Below are 25,546 nucleotides of genomic sequence, written 5' to 3'. Positions count from 1 at the left end.
AATTTTAAGAAGAATTTTAAGAAGTTACTACTCAAAATATGATTTATTTTGGCTCCTGATATATCACTGCCGCATTTTAATAATTGCACAGACTCAGCTTGTCTTTTCTTTTTTATAAGTAGCTTTGAGAGCTTTTTGGGAACTGTAATAACTTTTCACAGCTTTTTAAATAATTAAAGATAGGATGAGTTAGGGAAATTAGCAAAACATTGTAGTGCCAATATCAGAAGCCTTTATATTTTTTTCCCGTCTTCAGCATTTTCTAACCTCCTCCTCACCAAGTGGTTGACAAAATAGAGTTTTTTTTTTTTTCCTTATTTTTCAGCATTGGCATCACCTTCTTACTCATGCCCCTTATATTCTCTCCTGAACCAACCCCATTGCCAGTCTCCCACAGCTCGATAAACTTAAATTTTCATGAAAAAAAATTTCATGGCGGCCAAACATGGCCTACAGGTACAGGCTACATTGGACCCAAGTTTTCCTTTCTGAAGATTGCTGAACCTTATGCACAAGATCTGAAATTTGGAGAACTTGCATGAAGTAGAATAATCCTTCCACTAAAAGAGATTTCCAATTTTTACAAAATGTTCAATTCAACCAAGCTCCATTCTTTCCTATCCACAGTTGTTGACTGAGTGCAGTATACAAAATCACTCAGTCTATCCATGCAAACATTTATATGCCGCAGACATTTATATATGCCTGAATTTCTAACACTAATATCTACACTAGAGCAAACCCAAATACTGCCCATCACTATTATAGGCTTAAAGAAAGATTACCAATTAAGAGTCTTTGGATCTCTTCACAAACGCTTTGTTATCGTTCCCATCCTCAATACACCTTTTCGTAACTGTACCATTGCTCTCTGGTTTGACTTCAAAGGCTTTGGGGATCGCTAAACTGTTGTGGCTAAGAACATTTGTTACAATTGCATATGTGGCGACTTCAGATCTGGGTTTTGAAAAGCCCTCTCTCTCTATGACCGCATACTGTCCACAGTTAGAATCTTGGAGGGCGTCGTCCCTTAGCTTCTGAAACACGGTATCCTTATCATGGCTAAAGCTGTCCACCGAAACCTGCATGGTACTGAAATATCATTAGCAAGTGGAGTTTTTATTTCTCTGTTTTTTTTTTTTCTCAGTTTTGAGTTTTCCCTTTTTCAACAAGTAACCAAAAGTATTAACACGTTACAGCAGTAAGATATAAAGGAGTTTTACAACGCGAGGAATTCCTCATACATATCAAGGAACTGTCTTAAGCAAGGAAACTAATATTGTTATTTAACTGATTGACTCTAATAAAACAAGGTATAAAGAATATCAAGGACCGCCACCAAATCTCTAATTTCATCAACCTCTGAGGCCTGGTTCCTTAATTGAAGCAAATTTCATCATATTGCCACTGCACTTGCCTCCAAGACCTGGGTTCCTTTACTAGGACCCCTCTTGTCATATTTAGCAAGTGGCTTAAGAGATAGCCTAGCATGGACAAAGGAGAAAAGCCTTGATGTGAACTATCGATGATCACCAGCTACTTTTAGAGCCTAGGGTCGCATCAAATTGGTATCAAGCTCCTAAGAGTTCTCCTGAATAACCTTTGAACCCCTGGGTTTGCACCAAATCAGTATTGGGGTCTCATCAAATTGGTATCAGAGCTAGGATAGGCATCGGGTGCATGGAAGTCTATCTGTGTCCCTCATGTCCAGCTTGAGTCTCTTGTTAGATTTAGAGTGGGAATGGGGAATGAGGTACGTTTTTGGGTGGATCATTGGGTTGGGAAGTCCGTTTGAGCCATGCATTCCCGAACCTATACCGTATAGTGACCAATAGTGAGTCTAGAGTATGTGACTATTTGGTGTGGGGTGAGGAAATTGGGAAGGTCTTTTGGGATATTAAGCTTAGAAGAAACCTTAAAGATGAGGAAATAGTTAGCCACTCATTCATACTTGGTCTCCTAAACTCTTGTTATTGTTCCCCCTATAAGTCGGACCGTAGAGTGGGGGCTCTCAATCCCCAAGGTGGTGTTTGGTTGAATCTTTTTTCTTGAGGTTGAATGATGGATGCAGCGCAGCCTCAAGCCGAGCAAGAATTTGGAAAACCATTGCCCCTCCAAGGGTAGTGGCTTTCGCATGGACTGTTGTTCATAGACGCACAAACACTTGAGATCACATTAAGAAAATTATGATTAGCAAGTTGGTGTGTACTTTGCCGAAAGGAGGAGGAATCTTTGGATCACATTATTGCATTGTCCCTTTTCCTATAGCCTTTGGATGGATGCTATCAAACGTTTTGGCATGTTGTGGGTATTCCAAAAGAACATCAAGAAGGTCTTACTCCATTGGGTAGGTGGACACTTTGGCAGCACGGGGCAGTCTACGTGGAAGTTAGTTCCTTATGTTCTGATTTGGAACATTTGGAATGAGCGAATTCAACAAACTAAGCACGATAGAGAGGATCAATGATTCAAACATTTCAGCCCCACCCATAATTCATATCGTGCCATATCATAAGTCTACTACCCAAGCCTATCTTATATCTAATACCTTAATCAAATGAGTTTACATCATTACTAACAAGCCCCACCATTTCCAGTCAGGAGGTTTTTTTGAATTCCCACTCCCAATCCTGCACATTTAAAGCTTCACCAAAGTTTTTGAAAAGATTTATGCTTCATTACATCTTTCGCTATCTTGGTTCAATCCTACATACGGAATGAGAGATTGAAGAGGATGTTAACCACATGATAAGAGCAGGTTGGTTGAAGTGGAAGCATGCTTCACGAGTTCTGTGAGATCGTAAAATACCTACCAAGTTGAAGGGAAAGTTTTGTAAAACAGCTGTGAGGCCAGCCATGATGTACGGCTCAGAATGTTGGGCCACCAAGAAGCAGCATGTCCATAAAATGAGTGTAGCGGAGATGCGAATGCTTAGATGGATGTGCAGCCACAGAAGGTTAGATTGAATTAAAAATGAAGATATCCGTAAAAAGATGGGGGTGGCACCAATTGAGGAGAAGATGAGAGAGCACCGCTTAAGATGGTTTGGGCATATCCAGCATGGGACGTTGGATGCTCCAGTTAGAAGAAGTGACTTGTGCCTAGTTGATGGAGTAAAAAGAGGTAGGGGCAGACTGAAAACAACTTGGGTAGAAATATTGAGGAAAGACTTGAGGGCTAGGAACATAACAAATAACATGACCTTGGATAGGATAGAATGGAAGAAAATGATCAATGTAGACGAACCCAACTAGTGTCGGGATTAGACTTAGTCAATTTGAGCTGGGTAAATCCTTTCACCTTCTTCATGAAAATTTTCAAAAGGATTCATTAGCCGACCCTAACTAGTCTTGGGACAAAGGCTTATTTGAGTTGAGTTGTAAAATATGAAGGATTCATTTTCACCTTCATGAAAATTATCGGTATTAAGTATGTGATGTTAAAGATAGTGTTTAGAACCCCTTGAATCATGATTCCAGACTGGGATCAGTATGGGTTATAAATTTTTACATACTTCATAAACAAGACTTGCAAGACAAAGAATTTAAATTGTAACCAACAAACTATTAGTTCTCACCTTGAAATCAATAGGCCACTCGATTCGAGATTTTGGACACCCACAACCATCGCCAAAGCTGAATTCCAATACCATATTAAATGGCCTTTCCCTCACTGTCTCTCTAATATATAATCAATGCAGAAGGTCAAACAAAAACAAAGAAAAGAATACAAAACATACTATAGCACTAACAATAGTTTCAGAGACGAAAAAATACAGAATGCAAAATATACTATAGCACTAACAAAAATTTCACAAACACTAATTATATACTGCATCTTTTGGAATTGATTACAGGTACCTTTTTAACAAAAATGGTTGCTTTAGTAAAACAGCAGCCTTTAAATCTGGCCTGTCTGGAAAGGAAACCTGGATCACAAATACAATTTCTTACATCAGAGCAGATTAAAAGGCACCAAAAGTACACCAGGTAGAATTCAGAGATTTTGACAGAAATCACACTATCGGCAGTAGATATATAATCAGACTATTAATATGTAGTAAGGCCAAATTTGACCATTCAATGCAACACCATATACAGAAAGACAAAAGAATAACTAAAAAATTTTGAACATAAAGATTCAATGAAAGCTTGGCAATCTAGGCTGAGCAAGTGCAATGGACAGTTTGTACCCACAGTCTGGGATATAAAGACAGGTCCACAGAATATAGAATAATCTGTTCTCCTCTGTTCTCATGAAATAATTTATTTTCTTTGCTTAATGGTAATTAACAGAAAAGATCTTCTACCAAAATCTTTACCTCGACTGATTTCAGGAATGGCAACGGAGCTCTCTGTCCATGTACACTAGCAATCCTGAGGGTCCATTTCACATATCTTTTGTTCTCTGCATTTAAGTGAATAGAATGAGACGTAAGAATTATATAAACCAACTCATCTAATAACTAATTTTCTGAAGAAAAAAAAAAACTTTTTTCCAATATCAGAATGCCCCAGATTACATGTTTTTAGTGGTGGTCCCATGGAAAACTTTTTCCATTCTCAAAATGCCCCTAATTATGTCTTTTTAATAGTGGTTCCATGGTCTAGCAGTCAGGATAATGGACTCTCCATCCAGTAACACGAATTCAAATCTCGGTGGAACGTTTTAGGATTTTTATGGGAGGGATGATTCACTAGCGCATGTGTTAGATAAACTAGGATGTGATCTCAGTTTTCAAAAAAAACATAAGAACATAAAGAAATTTCTCCACAACACCTACAATGAAGAAGAATGTTTCTCTACACAAATGCTAGAGATATTATATCCAACTACATTGTTAATTATTTAGAAGGCAAGGCTTTTGTGCAATACAAATCGGAGACTTGAAGTGAATTTAGTTTCTGTTTCACATAATATGAATAAATTATTTAGAGCCAGTTAATCATTTAGAAAAACTGATCAAAAGAAAAAAATGAGAAAAAGTAGGAAATAAGGGAAGTGGTGAGCTTACTTTTTAGGCTTTGAGTAAGACTGAGTTGAACAAGATCAATGCGGACATATGGAGGGATCTTTAGATTAAGAAAGTGCAAAACACCTGAAATGACCTGTTCTGGTTTAGGTTAATCACTAGCAGTAGTTCAACAAGAACCGAATGAATTTAGAATATGACGTGATTAGAAATTATGATAAGAGTGAAATAATCATATTATAACAAAGAAAAAAGAAACAATATAGAACTAGATGACCGATTTACTTAAATATTAAATCCATGACCTGCAAAGACCTGCCAACTAAATAATAACAAATTCTCAAGGTACGGTTCTCAATGCAGGCCTAGTAGTCAAAAGCCAAATAAATTAAGAGCATATGATTAATGATTGGAAATCATGGTAAGAATATTATGAAAACAGACAATTAACTAATAAAAAGCCCATTTTTACAGCTTTCAATTTGGTCAGAGTTGGAAAAAAAGGTCAGTAGGCTTGTAAATAAAGAAGAGATAAAGGAAACTTAGGCATACATAAGCATTAGTCAGAGTATTTTGAGAAGCAAAACCAATTATTTACAGACAATAACTCCACAAAAGAAAAGTATGAGTAATAATAGAAACAACTGTTTTATGTGACATCGACACTTTAATTCTTTCGTGACCTGCTGAATTAGACATGCATGTCAGACACTTACTGGAGACAAATGTTTCAACAAAAATCGTAGTATTGTTTCTTATCATCAGCTTTTGAGCACAAGTTATTTTAATGATGATGAGAGAAAAGTGCCCCTTGACCGAGCTGGTCAAGGGTCAACGATGTGATTAGGAAGAGAGAAAGAGAGAAAAAGGCCCCACGACTTTCTCTTGCAGCAATGCTATGGTTGATCTAGAAAGAGAGAAATCAAAAGATATTTAAGGGATCTAGTAGAGGGGTGTGGAAACATGCATGATATGAGGATAAGCACCCCATCCACACTTCAAGTCGAAACATGCTTATCCTCTCCATGTCTCATGATGAAGACTGAATCTAAGTGCAACATGGAAGCACACATTATAGCAAGCTAGGGCGAAAAAGTTTCGACTAAATTGAACTCTCCACATGAACTTTCCTCCTGACAATCGAAAGGCTTAGCAAAACTAGAACCTCTATCTGAAGCCACTTCGAAAATACTTTGAAAATATGTCTCCAAAGGGCGAACCCCACATCAAATATCATGCCAAAAGTTGATCCGAACATTAGTTCCCACTTTGAATCTGATGCCCAACTGGAAAGACTTCCCCTACGCATAAAGTCCCTCCAAAATGTGTCAACTAGAGGGGATAATCATCCCAACGGGCCAAAACACACCAAAGCTCGCACCATACCCTCGACAATCGCTGCCCACCACAGTTGATCATGCTCTTCCTCAAACTGCCAAAGCCATTTCCCCAGCAGGGCATCATTCCTCTCCCAAAAGTTCTTGATTCCGAGGCCCCTTTCCACCTTAGGTCTTCACACGGCCTCCAAGCTAACTCGATGATTCCTGCTTTCCTTGTCATTCCACAAGAAATACTTCTAGAGCCGACCAAGCCTCTTAATCACACCTATCAAACATTGGAAGAGAAACATGAATGTTGTGCAGATGACTTATATTCTAGCATTGATTCATCACCCTAGCAGAAAACTTGTAATAGTGAAACTCTCTTCTCCCGTGGATGTAGGCACACTTCTGAACCACATAAATCTTGTGTTTTCTTACTTTGTGTTTGTGTTTCTTGGGTCTCATTTTGTCGTTAGCTGCATCATATCATATATGATCCTTGTTTTGAGAGATTAGAGATCTCTCTGTTTTCAATAGTGAATATAGTAGAATGTTGTCTAGAGCCACTTTGGTAAGCAAAATCCTTTCCCCTAAACAAATAAAGGTTTTTGGTCCATGAAGACAACATTTCCTCCACCCCCTTGGTCAAAGGGCCTCATAGAGCATTCTGGCAATACATAATGGTAGAATTAGGATTAGATGCCTCCTTGCATCCCAAAATCTACATAAATCTAGCTCTCTCCCACTCGACCTAGTGAATCCCCAAGCTTTTGCACGCAAGTTGCAAAACCTTTTGCTTTCTAGACAAGTTAGAACCCATAATTAGGATATAGACCCTTTGGAAAAATCAATAGAATATTCATTTTTTTTGAAAAAAATCAATATAATAGTCATTACAACCAAGAATTATGCAAATTTACTTCGTTCGTGCAGAACTAACCAAGATCGCATCGAAAAGACAATCATAGTCACGAAGCTACGGAACTTATGAAAAGATTCACGAAATTATCAAAATCATAGTTGCCAGAGTTGGACGCGAATTGGAGAAGCGAAAGTGGGAAGTGAGGAGTCTAAACAGTAAAAAAATTTGGAAGCTAAAAGCACCGAGGAAGCAATGAAGAAATTAAAGAGGAAACACAGTGAGAAACATGAAAAGCATATAATAAGTTTCATTAGAAGAAAACAAGAAGCCTATGAAAGATATTGAGGTAGAGTTGGTTAGGAAGAAAGGGTTAATGCGGGTCAGGGTTACAGAATTTATAGGTAATACTAATGACTTGGGAATTCTAAATATTTTCTTAGCTTTCTCCAATTTGTCAAATGATGGGTCATCCCAACATCATTCGCAGGAGGTGAGCTCACGCCGTAGCAATTTGCAAGCTAGGAAATGCGATACAGTTTTTGTTACACATCTTAACAGTCCAAATAATTTCAAAGCCATCCCATTAACCCAAGTTGATGGGCACATGTAATCTTTTAAAATGACAATGTGCACAAATAATATTCGTAATGGTTTAATTTACAATCATGTGTAGATCATGTCAATCCAACATCATCTAAACAGATTTTGTCAAGACAAACATCACAAACAAAAAGCTACTCCCGGTATAATAATGAACTTCACGGGACCATCAATATGTATTAGATATGTTATATCATAATGTCAGATGTTGAAGAGAAAGTAATAGCTAGTTGTGCATTCAAGTTAAGATAACAATACCTTATCTACTCGCCCATGGATCACTAAACTTGCTTTCTTGTCCTTTGGGGTTTGCTGCAAAGGCAAATTTGAATTTAAAACACTATAAGAAATTTTTTTGTCAAATATTCCTTAAACAGCATTAAATGTGGATTGCCTTTTGTAAAGATATAGCATCAAAAGAGAGAAAATTGCACAAGCAAAAGTGATACAAAAAAGACACCAGGTTTATTGTGTTTCCTCTATAATAGCATATGATCCTATCATTCTTTCTAATATATAGTTCAATAAAATAGCAAAATCTTGGTATTTAATGAAACATCAAATAGAAATGATATGCCGTCCAGGGTGCCAACTTCGAGTAAACGGGTATAGCGGAGCCCTTTACTATTCATACAGTACGATGGAGGAGGCGGAAGAGCATCTTGCGACATTCATATGTCGGAATACAGAGATGAAAAAAGATAGCTCCTTCTCCCGCTGGCATGGTTGTTGACCCTGCTAGGGGGTCATTGCTATCCTTGATCGTTGGCATTACCGTTGTCTTTATTTTTGTTTGTGTTACTTCTGCTCTCTAGTTTTTCTGACGTTACATATATGGTGGACCCACTTATTTTGCCTACTTTAGATGTTTCTACCCAATGTGCCGCATATTTGATGTGTAACTGACCATATGTGAGCCTTATATGTAGTTTACAATGGATTTGGTAAACTTTCCAGCAATTTTCCAACCCAACAGAACACTAGAATTGTATTTCCAACAATTTCCAGCAACTTTCCAGCCATCAGAACACCCATATTTGTATTTCCAGCAACCGTCCAGCTAACAGAACCCCAGATAAGAGGCTTTCCTTTCCATTTTCCACGTCACTTCCCTTTCCTTTCCCATGCCCAGCTAGCAACTGAGCGGAGCCTAGGGGTCCATTTGAATCCATTTTAAGTAGAAGCAGAAGACAAGTAAAATGATGTCATTTTACTAGTAAAACAAAATAGAAGTAAAAATTATGTTTACTTTCCCTTCCATCTTAATTTGGGATGAGACTCAAAAGGCTATTCTTTAGAAAATTAGGCAGAAAAGGGAATTAGAATGACCAGTGCATTGCATCTAACGAACGGTACAATGCATGGCAACCAAACACTCCTGAGAAAGGGAAAATGACATCATTTTACTTTCTTTTCTTATTAAAACACTATTTTGGTGGCAACCAAACAGACCCAAGAAAACTTATTTTACAAGGATTTTTTTCCAAGGTTTTTTAACCTAGATCCAAACAGCCCCTAAACAAAACATTCAGAAAAATATTCAGCACATAGGATGAACTGACATCAAAAATTCTTTCTTAAATACTGGAATTATTAGTAAAAGAAGCTTTGGGGGAAACCTTAAAAACCTAAACATGTAAATGGACTATTTTCCATCCAAATAGCATGGCGTTTGAAGGGGAACTGACTTAAAAAAAACAAGGAAGATCAAAAGGCTTGTGTTATAAAAAAATCAGAACTCTATAATTGGAATGTAGATTGTTTTTTTTTATGACATAGGGTATCCCCACCCCATTTTAGGGCGGGAGTAATCCCTATGGATGCGCACAATCACCCGTAAACCACGTGCATCGGGTTACAATGGGAAATGTAGATTGTTTGTATATATATGCATGTTAAACACCAGTCACATGTGCTATAACAAGCACAATGCATGTGAAAGAAGGGCTTAAGGGTTTATACTCATTTACAATAGCCCGAAATTGCTGACTTACTTTAAAAGCATGTACTTCCTGCACCTGGCAAGATATTTTGCCATTGAGTACATTTACATATGACAGTAAGAATTTAAGGCATACCTGAAGGTTAACAATTACAAACTTTCCCCCGCCACGTATAGATTTTAAAGGCAAGTTACATGCAGGAGTAATCTGCAAACTGCACAGGGTAAGCAGGGACACCATCATCAAAGAGAACATGAAGAAAGGAATAAAATTAGCACAACAAAGGAGCATAAGATGTGACCCCAAACTTTTCCATGAACCAAAATAACAAATTTTGTCATAAACTGAAAATACGAGGGCATCTGGATCCAAGGTTTCAGGTTTCAAGATCGGTATGTGTTTCAGTCATAGTTATAGAAACGGATACGGGAAACGAAACGTGAAACGTGTGAAAAAAATTAAAGGGGAAACAAGAAACAGGAAATGATAGAAAAACGCATGTGAAATGCATTGGGAAATGTCTTGGGAAACGCAAGGGTAACATTTGAGAAACGTTTGGGAAACATGAGGGAAACGTTTGGGAAACACGAGGAGTAGGGAAACGTTAGGGAAATGTTTGAGGCTTAAAAACATATGTAATGTATATATTCGCCCCATTGTTTTACTAGGGGCAGCCCTCTTTAGTGTATTTATGACTCCTATTTTTAGCCTAGATGGGGCTGTCCACGGTAGACTAAAGGGTTCCCTTTATATATCCTTAAAAGTAAAATAATTTCAAGAAAACGCGTTTCCATGAAAAAAAAGTGTTTCACCATTCTTGGAAACGGGTTTTCAAGATACGGAAACGTGTGTTTCCCATTCTTAGAAACACATTTCCAAGAATAGGGAAACACGTTTACCATACGTTTCCCCGAAATGGTTTTGGCGTTTCCTAGGCGTTTCACAAGCGTTTCACGTTTTTTTTAAATCCGTTTCTTACCCGTTTCGGAAACGCATTTCCCACTTACCTTAGGCGTTTCCTGCAACTATGGTTTCAGTCATGATAAAAGTGGAAATATGTCGGTTTTGGATGGAAATTTTAGTGGAAATACTGTAAAAAACAGAAACGTAGGGAAACATATACAAATGATGGACATTTAAGAGGAAACTTAAAGAAGTGCTATAACAGGCACAACCAACTCAACTCAACTAAGCCTTTGTCCCAAACTAGTTGGGGCCGGCTAATATAATAGGCACAACCAAACACCCAAAAATAATCACATAAGCAAAAACACCACCCATTAAACACCTGGTGATCTGCATTTATATTATATTATTAATACACTTACGGTTTGGCCGAGCCTCTTAATGCAGTAGTTCAAGATAGTGTACCCATATGGTTACCTGGTTCCTAAACACAATACAACATCAGCCATTTTACAATGCTTTTCTGCAGGATTCATCTCCTTCGATGGCAATGCATCCTACGAAAAAAAAAAAAAAAAGACGCGAATATAGTCATCACTATTAGAATTTCAAAAGAATATACTTTATATTCTATCCACTTTTAAGTTGCATCTATAGCCAATTTTATCTTATACAAGGAAAATGCTAAACGAAGAACTCAATGTAAAAACATGGCCAGCTATCTCATATGACTAGCATAATAACATAAAGCATAGGTTAGATTTTGGGTAAGTTGGTTGTGGTAGGAGAGTTAGATTTTGGTTGGACCATTGATGTGGATCTAACGCTCTTATTGTGGATTTCCTTTATCTTTCCAAGATTGCGAGCGACAAGAGTGCTTTTATTTGTGAGTGCTTCACTAGATTGGATGGAAGGGTGGATGGAAATTTTGTTGGGGAACTTTTTTGACAGATTGACAAAATGGGGATGTTTTTTAGCAGAATGAAATCAGTTTACATAACGAATAATGGCAGTGACGGAAGAATCTGCCTTCCGGAATCGGATGGGAAGTTCTCAATGCAATCCTTCTACCAGATCCTTGTTTCTGAGGCACATACATCTCCTACTAGAAATGCTTGGAATATTCGGGTACCACATACTATTAGTGTGTTTTACAAGACCTCTTTGCCTGGATAAAATGCTCGTTGTAGACCATCTTCATAGTCGACATCAACTCATCGTTAATCATTGTGCTTTATGTGTGGCAAATGGGGAGTCGGTGGATCATTTATTCATTCATTGTCGTGTTTCCAGAGATGTGTGGTACTTTTAGCTGAACCTCGTTGGAATCACCTGGATTTTTCAAAGCCACATTTCGGAGCTTTTGATCAGTGATCCTTTGCCCTTTTGCCCTGTAGCCGAGGAGAGGGCACGTCCTCTCAGGAATAGCATTAGTTGCAGTTCTCTAGATATTGTGGAAGGCGAGGAATAACAAAGTTTTTTAGGGTGTCTCGAAAAAGGTTTGGACGATCCAGCAGTAGATCTTTCACATTATTACTCAGTGGGCGGGAGATTTGTAGCTACTCCGCTTCAGCAATTAAGAGGTTTGGGGATGAGATCCGACTCAGTCTTTGTGGATAAGGCGGCTCCTAGATAATCTTTCACCACCTCCAGGCATGATACTGAGGGGATTGTTAGCATGGAATTTTCTAGCCCAATTGGGATTCAAGATTCTAACACAGCAGAAGTTATGGCTTTCTTTATGGGGATTCCCAGAGTGGCATCAGGAACTACTTGACATAATTATTGTGGAAGGTGACTCCCTCAATGTTCTTGGATGGTTGAAGGAATGGGATAGTTATCCTTGGTGATTTGTTGATGCGACTGAGGAAGTTAAGTACATGTGGGTCATCTAGTAGCTTTCTAGCAGGTTAGGCATCCGGCTAATTCTGAGGCAGATCAGCTTGCTTATCCCAGGAGGAACTATGATGGTTGACTGCCTCATGCCTTGATAGTGTATTAGTTTTGTATCTTTTTGTTCCACTTTTTTTTTTTTGTCTTTTTGTACCATCTTGGTCGCTCATTTTTTCCTTTTCTGTTTCGCAAATAAATTTTTCCATTAAAAAAGGCATAAAGGAATGATCAAATCTTCCAATTTCTACATGTCCTAGAACTATATCCAAATTCAATTAAGTACAGAATTGTGGGTCATCTAGTAGCTTTCTAGCAGTTTAGGCATCCGGCTAATTCTGAGGCAGATCAGCTCGCTTATCCCAGGAGGAACTATGATGGTTGACTGCTGCATGCCTTGATAGTGGATTAGTTTTGTATCTTTTTGTTTCGCTTTTTTTTGTCTTTTTGTACCATCTTGGTGGCTCGTTTTTTCCTTTTCTGTTTCACAAATAAATTTTTCCATTAAAAAAGGCATAAAGGAATGATCAAATCTTCCAATTTCTACTAGTCCTAGAACTGTATCCAAATTCTTTATATGATCAAAACTTCCTGACGGTGTTATGTTCTTTGCCAAAAGTTTCTACAACTATACATATTGATTACAACGTGACAAGAAATAAGCACCATAATCTAAATACATATAACTATGCAAGGCATGATCACTTTTTATCAAGACAAATCAGTGTCTTACACCGTGAGCCAGATGCATGTCAAAATATCATGCTTTGAAAGAAATACCAAATCCATCAAAAAATAAAACTTCACTAGAACACACATTCAATCTACAGGTGGTTTTCAAAATAGATAACTAATAAATTTAACCTGTTTGTTATTTTTCCATCTACAAGTTGGGAGTGATGGAAATGAACATCTTGGATTGGTAAAGAGAAACAGCAAAGAGAGATTGGTTTTTTTGCTATATAAGAGGCCTCCAATGATAGAAAGAAGGCGGTCGACCAAGCTTGAATGTTGTAGACGGTGATTTGATCAGTTAATTCAATAAGAAATAGAAATGGGAGTCAGTGCTCAATTTCATTGGTAGCATCATATGCTACATGGATTCTTCTGAATGGGGGAATTCCCGTGTCAGATAGATGTCTGAATCCAGTACTTCAGAATTCCTTGTGAGTTGTGACACTTCTAGATCTCTTCCATCTATTTTATTCTAAATACTTCTAATATTAAACATTATGTTTACTTAGCCTATCAAAATTCCAATATATCTGTTATAACCATATTATTATGTAGAAGTATTAAAATTTTACAATTTTTTGAGCGGCGGATACTAAAATTTTACAATTGGTTAAAATGTACTATCAAATCCAGAATCCTTTTTAGGTTTGTCGTAGTCGACACACAGTATTTGTGTCAGATTCTGACACTTGTACCCGTGCAACATAGGTACCATACAACCAAATCCAGTTCAATTGATTACTTAATTCAATGAGTGACTTTTCTACCAGCCCCCATTCAAAATATCATATCAAGTAGATGAATAGGAATCATGATCCAGTTTTGAAAGAACTTCTACCAGAGGGCATGGTTTGTGAAGAAACTCCAAAGCCAGAACATTTAACAAGGTCAAGTTGAATAATGGGCTTCTTAATCAACAAATGAATTTAAATAACATAAGCACAATTATTTTTTTCAAAATTTATCCTACAGCTTAACATTCGGATATAAGAATTAATAAAGTCTTCTCATTCTCTCAATTTCCACAACCACAACACTAGCTACCAAATGCACGAGGGAACATGCCACAATATAAACAGGGATTCCGGGACCTGAACTACAAATGCCAACTCAACTAGCATGCAGCCATGTAGAAAAGCATATGATTTACCTCCCAATCAAGAACCGTATCCTTAAGTTTTGCCCCGCACTTTGGATCAGAACAACGTCTTGATGTCTCCTTCATTCCAATAGTTTCGATCTCAAAGTCTCTCAAATACCTTCAAGAATGGCATTACGGGTTAAAAAATGAAGTATTTCAAGTATTTAACTTGAGCAACGGCTTAAGCTTCTGGAGTAACTGGTTGTTTCACATGGTATCAGAGCCAAGGTCTTGAGTTCAAAACTCCTTGCTATTAAAAATCCACATGCAATGGCCAACCCAAAAGAAAGGCCACATGTGCCACGTGTAGGCCAAACCTTGAAAGAGGAGCCACATGTGTGGGGGAGTGTTAAAGTACTTTTGGAGTAACTGGTTGTTTCACAGGTTGTACACAGTAAATATATCAAGAAAGGGGAAAAAACATAACACGAGAAGAACATAAAAGTCAAAAAATTTGTCATACTCTGCTCCACAGGAAGGGCAAAATTCCCTGAAAGAATTCCCATGCAATTCAGCAAGCTTCTCCCTCGGTATTCCAGATCGAAGGTGGAGGCTATCGACATTCTGGTAAACACAAGTTTTGAAATGGGCTGAAGATGATAATTCTAACAATGGAATTAAAAATGCAAGCAGATTGGCATATATTAACTTCGCAATAAAAAACAAAGCTCTTTAGGTAACAAAAAAAGCCATGAATACACTAAAAAATTATCAAGGTGAGACCATACTGATGGTCTAACAGCTTATCAGGACAAACATTTTTCTGGGTGAGAGTCAACAACACCAAAATATTAGGCTAATGATGGCATAAAAATACTACATTGAGGAACCCTGAATAATAAAGCTAAGCTGTCAATTCCTTTATGTGGGTGCTTCACTCTGACAATCAGCACGATGCTCTGAGTGTTTGGTTTGTTTTAGCAATTCCATTTCAGGAAAAACAGAACAAATACATTGAAATTGGTAAGAAATAATGGGAAGGTTTTCACGAGGGGGAGAGAGGTAAATATTTAAGTAAATATTCATAAAACAATCAGGGACCTTAAGCATAAAGAACAAGTGATAAACCAAGTATAAACCTTGGTACCGCACATCTTGCTAGATCTAATTAATATTACCTGGCTAATAACAAACTTCAAGATACCAGCCTTCTCCAATTCCACTAAAGCCATATGAGTCAAACTCGGCATTGCACGATGAAAGGGTAGTGATGCTTGAGGCACACCCTTGCCTTCACGCTACAGTTGAAAGCAATAAATCAATAAACCATTTAGAGAACTGATGTGTATTTTTAATTAAAAAGTAACCCACCAATGCATCAAGTCTAAACATGAATTCCTGTCTCACACATGAAGGGAAGGTGTGCCGAAAGTATATGAATCCGAAAGCATAACAATAAAAGCATAACATCTGATACACGGAGGGAGGGTGTGCCAAAGTACAGGAATCCAAAATTTTGCCGAAATTTACAAGATTTCCACTGAAATTTTAAAAATTTCCACCAAAATTGCCGAAATTTCCACCGAAATCTTGTAAAATACCAAAAAATTTTCCCGAAATTTTACATGATTTCAACTTCGGCCAAAACCGACACCGAAACCAACATTTAAAAACACTCCCAGCAATGAAAATGATGAAGGACAACCTCATTTAGACACCAACCTTTTCCCCATACATAGAACACATTGAAAAAACAAAAAAAAAAAAGATTCCAAAATGTTTGCTGCTCTATCTTCATTCCTAACAAACAGATTACTTTACCTGAAGGGTCCAAACTCCCTTGGGACCTCGAAAATCAGGAATACCGCAAGATGTAGATATTCCTGCTCCTGTAAACGCCACCAGATGCTTACTCTGCAAGCATTGGCGAAAACAATCTAAGCTAGTGAATTTGAACATCATCAAATAAATATACTCTAGAAAATGCACAAAAATATTATATTCGCACATGAATTTATGATTCCCTTTCATTAAGTTTTAAGACTTCTAACCTTTTGAATCATCAAAGCAAGCTCTTCAATCTGTTGTTGCACAAACCAAACCATTGGAATCAGTAGAACAACCAAACTAGTGCAATAATAAAGAATCTCCATCTTATAACAAAACTATGAAGCCATCAGATATATATATATATATATATATATATATATATATATATATATATATATATATATATATATATAGAGAGAGAGAGAGAGAGAGAGAGAGAGAGAGAGAGAGAGAGAGGGGAAAAGGATTGTGAGCTTGAGCGTTGGAACCTTATGGTGAGCTTGAGCTCTCAAACCAATGAGGCCCACATTGTTAGGATGATCCAAAGCATTCACTAGAAAGGGCCTTACATAGATAGGGTGTGTACAAAAAATCAGCTCCATAGGATCATCCTAACCCATCCATTTGTGGAGGTCAAAATGGACAGACCACAAATCTGCCCATTTTTGCCCTCCACTTTTGGAGGGGTTAGGATGATTCGATGGAGCTGATTTTTGGTACACACCCTATCTATGATAGAGCCTTGCAAATGAATGGTTTGGATCCTCACAGAAATTGTGGGACCCATGTGAATGGTGCACTCAAGCGCACCATTTGGTTCCAATGCTCAAGCGCACGAACATATTCCTCATATATATATATATATATATATATATATATATATATATATAGTGTCACCAGTACTACACATGTTCCAAGATTAGCACAAGATTGGCCAGGGGCCAAAACACCAGAAAGGAAAGCAAACATTAATTACCCAATCATGTTTCACATTCTAACAATAACTAAACAATGTTAAAATCCCAGTAAAGATATTTAAATCCCATCCATGCATGGTAAATGACCACATGTATCTCGCACACCAATTATAAAGCTGTATGATAGACACTGAAAATAGAATCATGATCAATCTCATTGATAAATGGTAAATAACCACACATATTTTGCTCACTGATTATAGGGGCTTGGATTGACAACAAAACTGTGAAGAGATCTCATGAAAAAAAAAAATGCAATGGTCTAAAATTATCATCATTGAAGAGAAGAGAATCTCGTGATTAGCCATGGATTTCAAAATGAATTGTGGAAGAATCTCACAATATGCTGTAGATAGTTCACAGCAAAGGAGGACGAAAAGATCATTTGTGATGAGAATATGGGAGAGAAATTACAAGATCCTAAAAAGGAATTGAGTTGAATGTTCGCAGTACTGTAGAAAGTCTTGGATGTGGCTGAGAGAGGAATATTACTACATTGCTTAAGAAAAATTTCCTTAATCACTTACAACGTAGAAAGACCTCCATAGAGACTCATTATCCCATATCGATTTCATGTCCATGTGTACAGTCAAGTGTATGCCTGTATTAAGCACGATGGATGATTTGGCCATACATGGACTGATAGGTTGACAGCGGACCGCTAATACTAGAAGTCTAGAACATATGACACGGTGAGCCTTGGAATATAGAACATATGGCACGGTGAGCCCTGGTGATTCCAAAGATGGTATCCCCTTGACCATAATCATTTCAAACACTTCAATAATGCAACGGCTGGTGAAGAAGAAGAAATCTTCTAAGAACAAGAATTCTTCCAACAAGCCTAACAAAATCAACTTGGAAATGTTTTGCCGATCTCATGCAGATCATCGATGTTTACATAATAATTCATTGAAATACTGTAACTTGTCATTTGGTTCGTGAATTTATAATCATTTGGACTACAAACATTGTTCTAAATCCTACTAGTCTACTCATCTAACTATTTAATCTCCTGAAGATTATTTATTCTATCTTTATCAGTTGGCAAAAAATTATTGAAAAGTGAAAGGTCCAAATAAAAGTTACAATAAAGTTTCAAATCAGTAAGTAGTGTTACAGAAACTCAATGTTTGCAAGCCTAACAGATTTTTCATTGTCTTTCCAGTGAATATGAAGCACTCATCCCACCAGGACCAAAGGAAATCAATTATTGGATTGCTTGGAATTTGTTATCCAGTAATCAAAGGAAAGGGATACCTCCCTTAAGCCCAATGATAGTGCTCAAGAAGTCCCTAAATCCAAAATGTCATTTTTCAAAATCTGGAACAGGCTTGATATCAATCCTATATGATGAGATCCCCAACATTTTCAATGTCAGGAACCACGTAAGACAAAAATCTTAACATAACATGGTCATTCCCATTCTTCAGCTCCTCCTGTCTAAAAGAGGTGAGAGTTTGCAAATACTATTGAAGTGGAATTTCAACAAGCCATCGATGGGAGTTTACGATTAGTAATGGCATAACGGATGATCCAACAGTAGAATGATACAATAGAATTCTGAAGTGAAATGATAGCTTGTAGACCCGCAAATAAAGTAACTTGAATCTCCCAGAGTTCTATAGAAGCATTTGAACCACTTAAGGAGGACATGCCCACTAGTTCAAATAACCAATTGAAGAAAGGCCATAACTTATGTCGAAAAAAAGGAACAGGTTATCAAGGAGTGACAAGCCATTTCTCTTCCTGAGTCATGACTATAGTTAGCAAGATCAAGAGAAGAAAGATAACAGCTTACAAGCTGATCCTTCTACCCCAACCAAACAGATGAAGCAAAATCCAGGGCCTAGAATGCCAACATTGTATGCTCTCGTCCTTTCTTACTTACGATTCATATAATTCATGTGATTTATTCTAATTTAGTTTTGTGTTAAAGAAAATAGGACTTTCTTTCTAAAGACCCCTTTTCTCTTCTGCAGTAGAAGAATCCTTCAAAAATCCTCCCATGAGTAGGAAGAAGACAAAGGAGGAGAAGTTTGAATGAATCGTATCTGTTTGAACCGATATGATACTGTGTGTTCGAATGAATCGTATCTGTTTGAACCAATATGATACTGTGTCTTTTATTATTTTTAAGATTATTATCCAATATGCATAGGTTTGGATTGAAAATAGATGATTAGTGTGGGACAAGTTTGCTAACAAACAATTCGTATCCTGATATTGAATAACTAATAATGGTAGTTTCTATTTAAATTAATAGATTTGGATAAAAATGTATAATTAGCTATTTTACTATTCACTAATTTGTTTATAATTCTTTATTTTTTTGTTATATATATATAAATGAATCTTATGATACAATTTACGATCTGACGGATTCGATCCCTATTGCGATTAACTATTCAATTCCGATTTTCAAACATTGTTGTTACAAACTCACTGCCATAAGGCCCTCCTATCAACACCATAAAGAATCACTTCTACATGTGCCATCTTTGTCTCTATGGTAGTCCTCAGTCCTCGCTGATTTTCGATGACTCGGATTTTTATTACAATGTCCCCTAGGTGCTACTATCTCTTGATTTTAAAATATTTTATTTTGGAGAAATTAAAAGTGTTCGGTGATTTCTAGATTTCCTTCCAGTAGATCGATTGAGATTTTATGTTGTGAAAAAAAAATTTACTTTGAACCAAACTCTTAGGGCAGTTTGGATACAAGGGTTTTATAATTTAGGATTGTAAAATCCCGGATTTTACAAGCTAAGACCTAGATTTTATAACCTAAAATCTGGCTTTTATAAGCTAAAACCTGGATTGTACATTGTCAGGATTGTAAAATCTAGGTTTTGGCTTATAAAATCCAGGTTTTAGCTTGTAAAATCCAGGATTTTACGATCTATGAATCCAAACGGCAAGTAAATGTTGTGGGAACCACATGCCACAAACTTTCTTGAAATTTTTACTCAAATTCTGAGTAAATTTCATGGGTTTTCTAATTCAGTAGTTACATACATACATAACTAAGCACAAATGAGAACAATAAGAATCAAAGACAAGAACAATGAGAACCACAACAAATATAGATAAGTCACCACCTATTACAAGATGCCATACATGGGTTTTCTACTTCAAATGAAAACAATAAGAAATCAAACAAGACTAATGAGAACAACAAGCAAAACCCAAAATTAAACACAAAGGGAGGATGAGAAAACCCCCACCTTTTGTTGCAAAACATTAGGTGGGTCAAAAATCTCAGACATTCCAACAGTACCCACATCTTCTTTGTAAGAAAGCTTCTCTGCATAGCCAAGAGACATAGTTTTGTATTGAATCCCACCTTTTCTCTGCGAATGAGAAGAGGTGAGAAAGAATGCTGGTTTTTTTTTTTCTATGTACTGTTGGAACTTTGGGTCCTTTATATTGAGAGACCCCAAGGAAAAACTGGCCTCCCTCCCTACGTAATAGGAAAGGAGTTTCCACGTTGGCAGATTACTTTAGTGCCCATCCTTCCTAATTTGTAGAGAAGTGAGAACCCATCTTCCTAGCACTTTCAAGGTTGGTAAATTACTTAACTACCCATCCTTGCAAAATTGTATAGTTGGGTTTGGTCTTCTTTTAGTTTACTAAAATACCCCCCTCAAGATGTCCAAAACACCATCTGCATACCTTACTAATGGTGTGGTTGAGGAATGTTTTACAAGGGTACAGTATGGTTTATAAATATGTTTAGAAATAGGGATAGTTAGGTAATTTGGCAAGACCAATCAGCATGCCTTACTGTTTTAAAAGGGTAAGAGTATGATGGTCATAAAGTGATGGTTTCTCAATATGACAATATGTATGGAAATAGGGATACTTGGGTAATTTGGCTTATGCCAACTATCACTGAAAGTGAAAAGACAAATCTGCCCTATAGTTTTAAAAGAATGAGTAGTTACCCCTCAAAATTTTGCTCACACTATTGAAATCTGTGCATGTGTAAAGATATGATGATGTATCATTACATGGAGAAGGATTTCCTCTCCCTAGATAGACTAAAGAAGTGGAGAAAAATCTCCACTTCTATTTCATAAGGAGGGGGGGGGGAGATTGTATTTGCACACATGGTACATTCTCATTGTTGGGCTCTCCCATTGGTCTTACTCTGAGTCACCGTATCATTTTCCTTTTTTTCACTATCCCTCCTTTGTTTTCATCTCTACGAATAAAAAATTCATTTGAGAAGGAGAGTTTCCTCCACAATATAATGCTTTAAGTAGTATTTTGTTATTGGAAATTTGCAAGGGTAGCTACTAGGCTACACAAGGAGAAGAAGGCAACCATTGATCTCAGCCAACACCTAGCATGCATTTACGACCAACGATCAGGAAAGAGACCAAGATATTTCCGATGATCAAGGACGATAGGAGATACGAAATTCGAATTATCATTATTGTGTCTCCTCAACGTGAGCACTTGCAAGGCTTTGTAGATAGATATGACCCTTTTGATCTATATTTCAGCCATGTCGGATCGTAACAATACACATCCAAAATGACAATTTTGGATCAAGTGATATCAAAGTCGTAGTTTGCCATCAGCCCGGGATCATGAACAATGGTGAACACCCACATTTTGCAACAAGCACACAAAGAACATGAGCTGGTATTTGTACATGTTGACCTTAGATATGAAGATATCTGGCAGAAGATCATGGAGTCGATCATAGACTTTCAAAGATATAGAGCCGTGTTAGAGCCCGGTGACTAGGGGTGTAAACGGATCGAATTCGAATCGGATATGGCTATATCCGAATTCGATTACAGTATACACTATCCGAATTCGGATTCGGATTTGACGGATATTTAATATCTATTACCGAATTCGTATCCGTCGGATATTGTTCGAATTCAGATATTATCTGTATCCGTTTATCCAGTAAATTCGAACATTTTATTGCAGCACTTTATCTTTCTTCTTCTTCTTACTCCTCGAATAAATTTTCCAAACCCTAAAAGCATACATCTACCTTCTCTTCACAATAAAATATATGAGATCCTCTTCTTCCTTTTAAAACAAAGGCAGAGAGAGAGGCTGTGGGGATGGATGATGGTGTTGGTAGTGGTAGTGGTCTTTGGGTTTTTTCTTTCTTTTTTTATTTATATGATGGAATGGGTTTGGGCTATTTTGAACAGGGGATGTGGGAGTGCTGATTGTGGAAGATGAAGAGAAATGGGGATGGAGATGAGAATTGGGTTAAAGATGGAGGTCACTGGTGGTGATGGAGGTGGCTGTGAGAAGATGGAGAGGGGCGGCGGTGGATTTTGGTGGGGATTTTGGTGATGGAGGTGGCTGTGAGAAGATGGAGAGGCACCAAGGAATGCCGAAGATGGTGTCTCGGCCTCCTCCTTTCTCCTCTCTCTTACTTCTCCTTGCAAACCTTAGAAGTCCCCTCTTTTAATTGCATTTTGGGTTTTTATATAACCCTAAGTTGGAAAATTGATCTGAGTCGTCCATTCACCATCAATGACTATGGCCTTTTTGCTCTAGAATTCTCTAGAAACTATGACATCTTTCAATCACTATCATTCATTTGTCTACTTCATCCTACAGCCCACATTTGTTGCTTCATAAAGAAGCCATGTCAAACTCCAAGAATGCCCTTAAAATGAGAGATTACTTCTTTTCCTACCCAAAACACTTTTTGTTTTTGTTTTTTTCTAAAAAGAAAATTCACTAAGAAACAAAAGATAGTGTGTCATTAGACTCATTACTAAAAATAAATATTAATGATATTATTAATAATAAATAAAAAGGATTTACTTCTCGGATTCGGATGTTAAAAGGATCGGATATACCATTTACCAGATTCGCATCCGCTAAGAGCCGGATATCTCATAAACGGATTCGGATAATATCTGCTTAAAACGGATCCGGATTATATCCGCTTTAAACAGATTCGGATGCGGACGGTAATCGGATTTTCGAATATCCATTTACACTCCTACCGGTGACGATCATCATGTCAATGATGTCGTAATTGGTGTCTACCAATTAATATGTCATCCAGAAATAAGAGCCACATATTGAATGAGATTATGATCATCCTGCGGACCCAATTTTGGGGCACAACCTCTCTACGGTGGGGACCATAAAATGAATGGCGTAGATCATTCACTCACAGGCACCCCACTTGGATTTTGGGATGCACAAGCATTGTGTATGCGTGCACCATATAAAAATTAAAAATATATTTTATATATAAAGGAAAAACTTGATTTGGCCAAGGTTATTTAAAACCTTATAAATGGGAAGTTTATTTTCATTATTAAATACTCAATAAATAATTTCCTTTATAAATACTAAATATCTTATACATACAAATTTCTCTATAGCTCTCATTGCCTTATACAAGTAAATTTCTTTGTACCTATTAAATACCTTACATTTTTATGCCCTTGCCTCAATTTTAGACCATAAAAGCTTAGTCGAAATTTTCTTGTCAGTCACTGTTTACATTCAATGACGTCTATTTATTGAATGTTTAGGTTCATCTAGTTGAAACTTTTCATGCATCACTTAGTTAGGTTCTTCTATGTGAAGTGGTGCCAACTTAGTAGTCATGTCATGCCTAGGTGGGTTCGGTTGATTTTCAATGGTTGTTTTGAATTGAATGCTTGGAAGACTTTTTCTACAATTAACTTATTTAATAGTCCTAGTAAGTTGAATTTAATTAAGAGGTCTAGTGAATTGTGCTTCATTAACTAGTATCTAGTAAATTGTGTTTCATTAAGTCTAGTAAGTTGTGTCCAGTCGTTGTGCTTCATTAACTAATAGGGATAATTACATTTACACCCCCTCAATTATGGCCAAATTCCATTTATGACCCCGAGGTATCGACTTCACCAAAGACACTCCCTCATCTTTCAATAACGCTTGTTACGTGATGGGGTGGATGGGAACAAAGAAATTGTCAGGGGTGTCTTTGATGAATGTTGAACTATAGGGTGAAAAGTCAGGGGGCCTACTTAAAAATGTCAGAAAGTTGAGGGGGTGTCTTTAGTACCTTGAATACCACGGGGTTAGAAGTGGAATTTGGCCATAGTTGAGGGGGTGTATCTGTATTTTTCCCTAACTAGTATTTAGTAAGTTGTGTTTCATTAAGTAAATCAAGTAAGTTGTGTCTAGTAAGTCTTGTTTCTCCAAGTCTAATAAGTTGTGTTAATGAAAATTGTAGTAGTTAATGTTGTGGGGAGTGTCTTATGGAAGAATTCTATAAAATGTGTGGAATGAGATGAGATTTTGAGCGAACTTATATTATTGATAATGGGATTTGCTAGGGAGTAGGGCCCATCGTAGAAGGCATTTCTCTGGCCAGCTGTTGCCTCTGATGAATTAAATGAATAAGACAAAATCTGAACCTAAGTGGTTGCTCTCTCATGCAACAACCCGCTCGTGAAAATGGCTTCTGTGATAGTCCCTATCAAATCCTATTGATAATATATCAATGTAAAACACTTCTAATTAAAATGGGACCCCGTACATGAAAATAAAGAAGGGGTAAATATAACCGATCGATTTGGGTTTTTTTGCATTTCTTGAGATACGTTCCTCTCTCTCTTTTTTTGTATGCGCACGTGTCACAATAGAGGACCACGTGCTTTTTTCATCGCGGGATCCCATTTTCCTAGCAACCATCTATATCAATTAGGATGATCATTGCTCTCATTTCCTCCTCCTCTTGATTATGTTCTTGTGTTCTACTTTTCTTCCTCTTAATCACTCGCATCAGTTTGCATCTAATGTGGGCTTGATAGCTTATAACAAATAATTCAAACCAAAAAGTGGGAAATATTTCAACATTAATTAGGCTAAATTCCATTTATTTTACTACTTAGGATCTAAGCTGCTCAGTCAAAATTGATACAAGATGTTCTTTTACCAGTCGTTTGAATTTGAGGGAAAAATTCATTGGAAAAAGTTTTATGATTTTGTAGGATTACAATTTTCCTCGAAATAAGAAAACTTATTGATTTCTGGAAAAATCATGGAAAATGATTAGCCAGGTGATAGAAAAAATCATTTTCCATTACAAAAAAATAATTTGTTTGGTTGCCGAGTTTTTTTTGGTTCCTGGGATTTATGTGGGAGAAAAAAAGTCCTAGAAGTATTATCCCGGTAAAATAAAAATCCCATGTTTGGTTGACCGGACTATGGTGGGAGAAAAAAAAAAAACTTTGTTTGGTTGCTTGAACTGTTGGGAAGAAAAAATTTCTTCTCAAGCTTATTTTTGGTTCCTGGGTTTATTTTTGTTCCTGGGATTATTTTGGGATGGGATGAAAAGGCAATCATTACAAAAGTGGGATTAAAAAGTTCACCACACAAGCAATCATTACAAGAGTGGGATTAAAAAAAACCTAGTGCTAAAGGCAACCAAAC

The 25,546-nt window shown here is 37.0% G+C and overlaps 1 protein-coding gene across 2 annotated transcripts; it reads right to left on the bottom strand.

The window, feature by feature from the left end:
- Positions 1–513: 513 nt before the first annotated feature.
- SRT1 (sirtuin 1) lies at positions 514–20,612 on the bottom strand. Of its 2 annotated transcripts, none has more exons than XM_077366406.1 (14): positions 20,347–20,612; positions 16,364–16,393; positions 16,134–16,226; positions 15,491–15,610; positions 14,836–14,936; positions 14,382–14,490; positions 11,084–11,163; positions 9,836–9,914; positions 8,016–8,069; positions 5,016–5,109; positions 4,323–4,408; positions 3,862–3,929; positions 3,579–3,636; positions 514–1,082 (listed from the first exon to the last, which is right to left on the bottom strand). In XM_077366406.1, the coding sequence occupies exons 1-14, from the start codon at positions 20,443–20,445 to the stop codon at positions 789–791; spliced, it is 1,365 nt and encodes a 454-aa protein (XP_077222521.1). In that variant the 5' UTR covers positions 20,446–20,612; the 3' UTR covers positions 514–788. The 2 variants fall into 2 exon arrangements, with proteins under 2 accessions (XP_077222521.1, XP_077222520.1); XM_077366405.1 differs by having other exon boundaries at positions 516–1,082; positions 3,579–3,681; positions 20,347–20,610.
- Positions 20,613–25,546: the final 4,934 nt, after the last annotated feature.

The sequence above is a fragment of the Tasmannia lanceolata genome, unplaced genomic scaffold (assembly GCF_043159265.1).
Source record: "Tasmannia lanceolata isolate RefF3 unplaced genomic scaffold, GAP_Taslan_0.1 ptg000023l, whole genome shotgun sequence".
In the NCBI taxonomy this organism is placed as follows: Eukaryota; Viridiplantae; Streptophyta; class Magnoliopsida; order Canellales; family Winteraceae; genus Tasmannia; species Tasmannia lanceolata.
The sequence above is the reverse complement of the archived record's forward strand: the minus strand, read 5'-3'. Positions and strand labels throughout refer to the sequence as shown.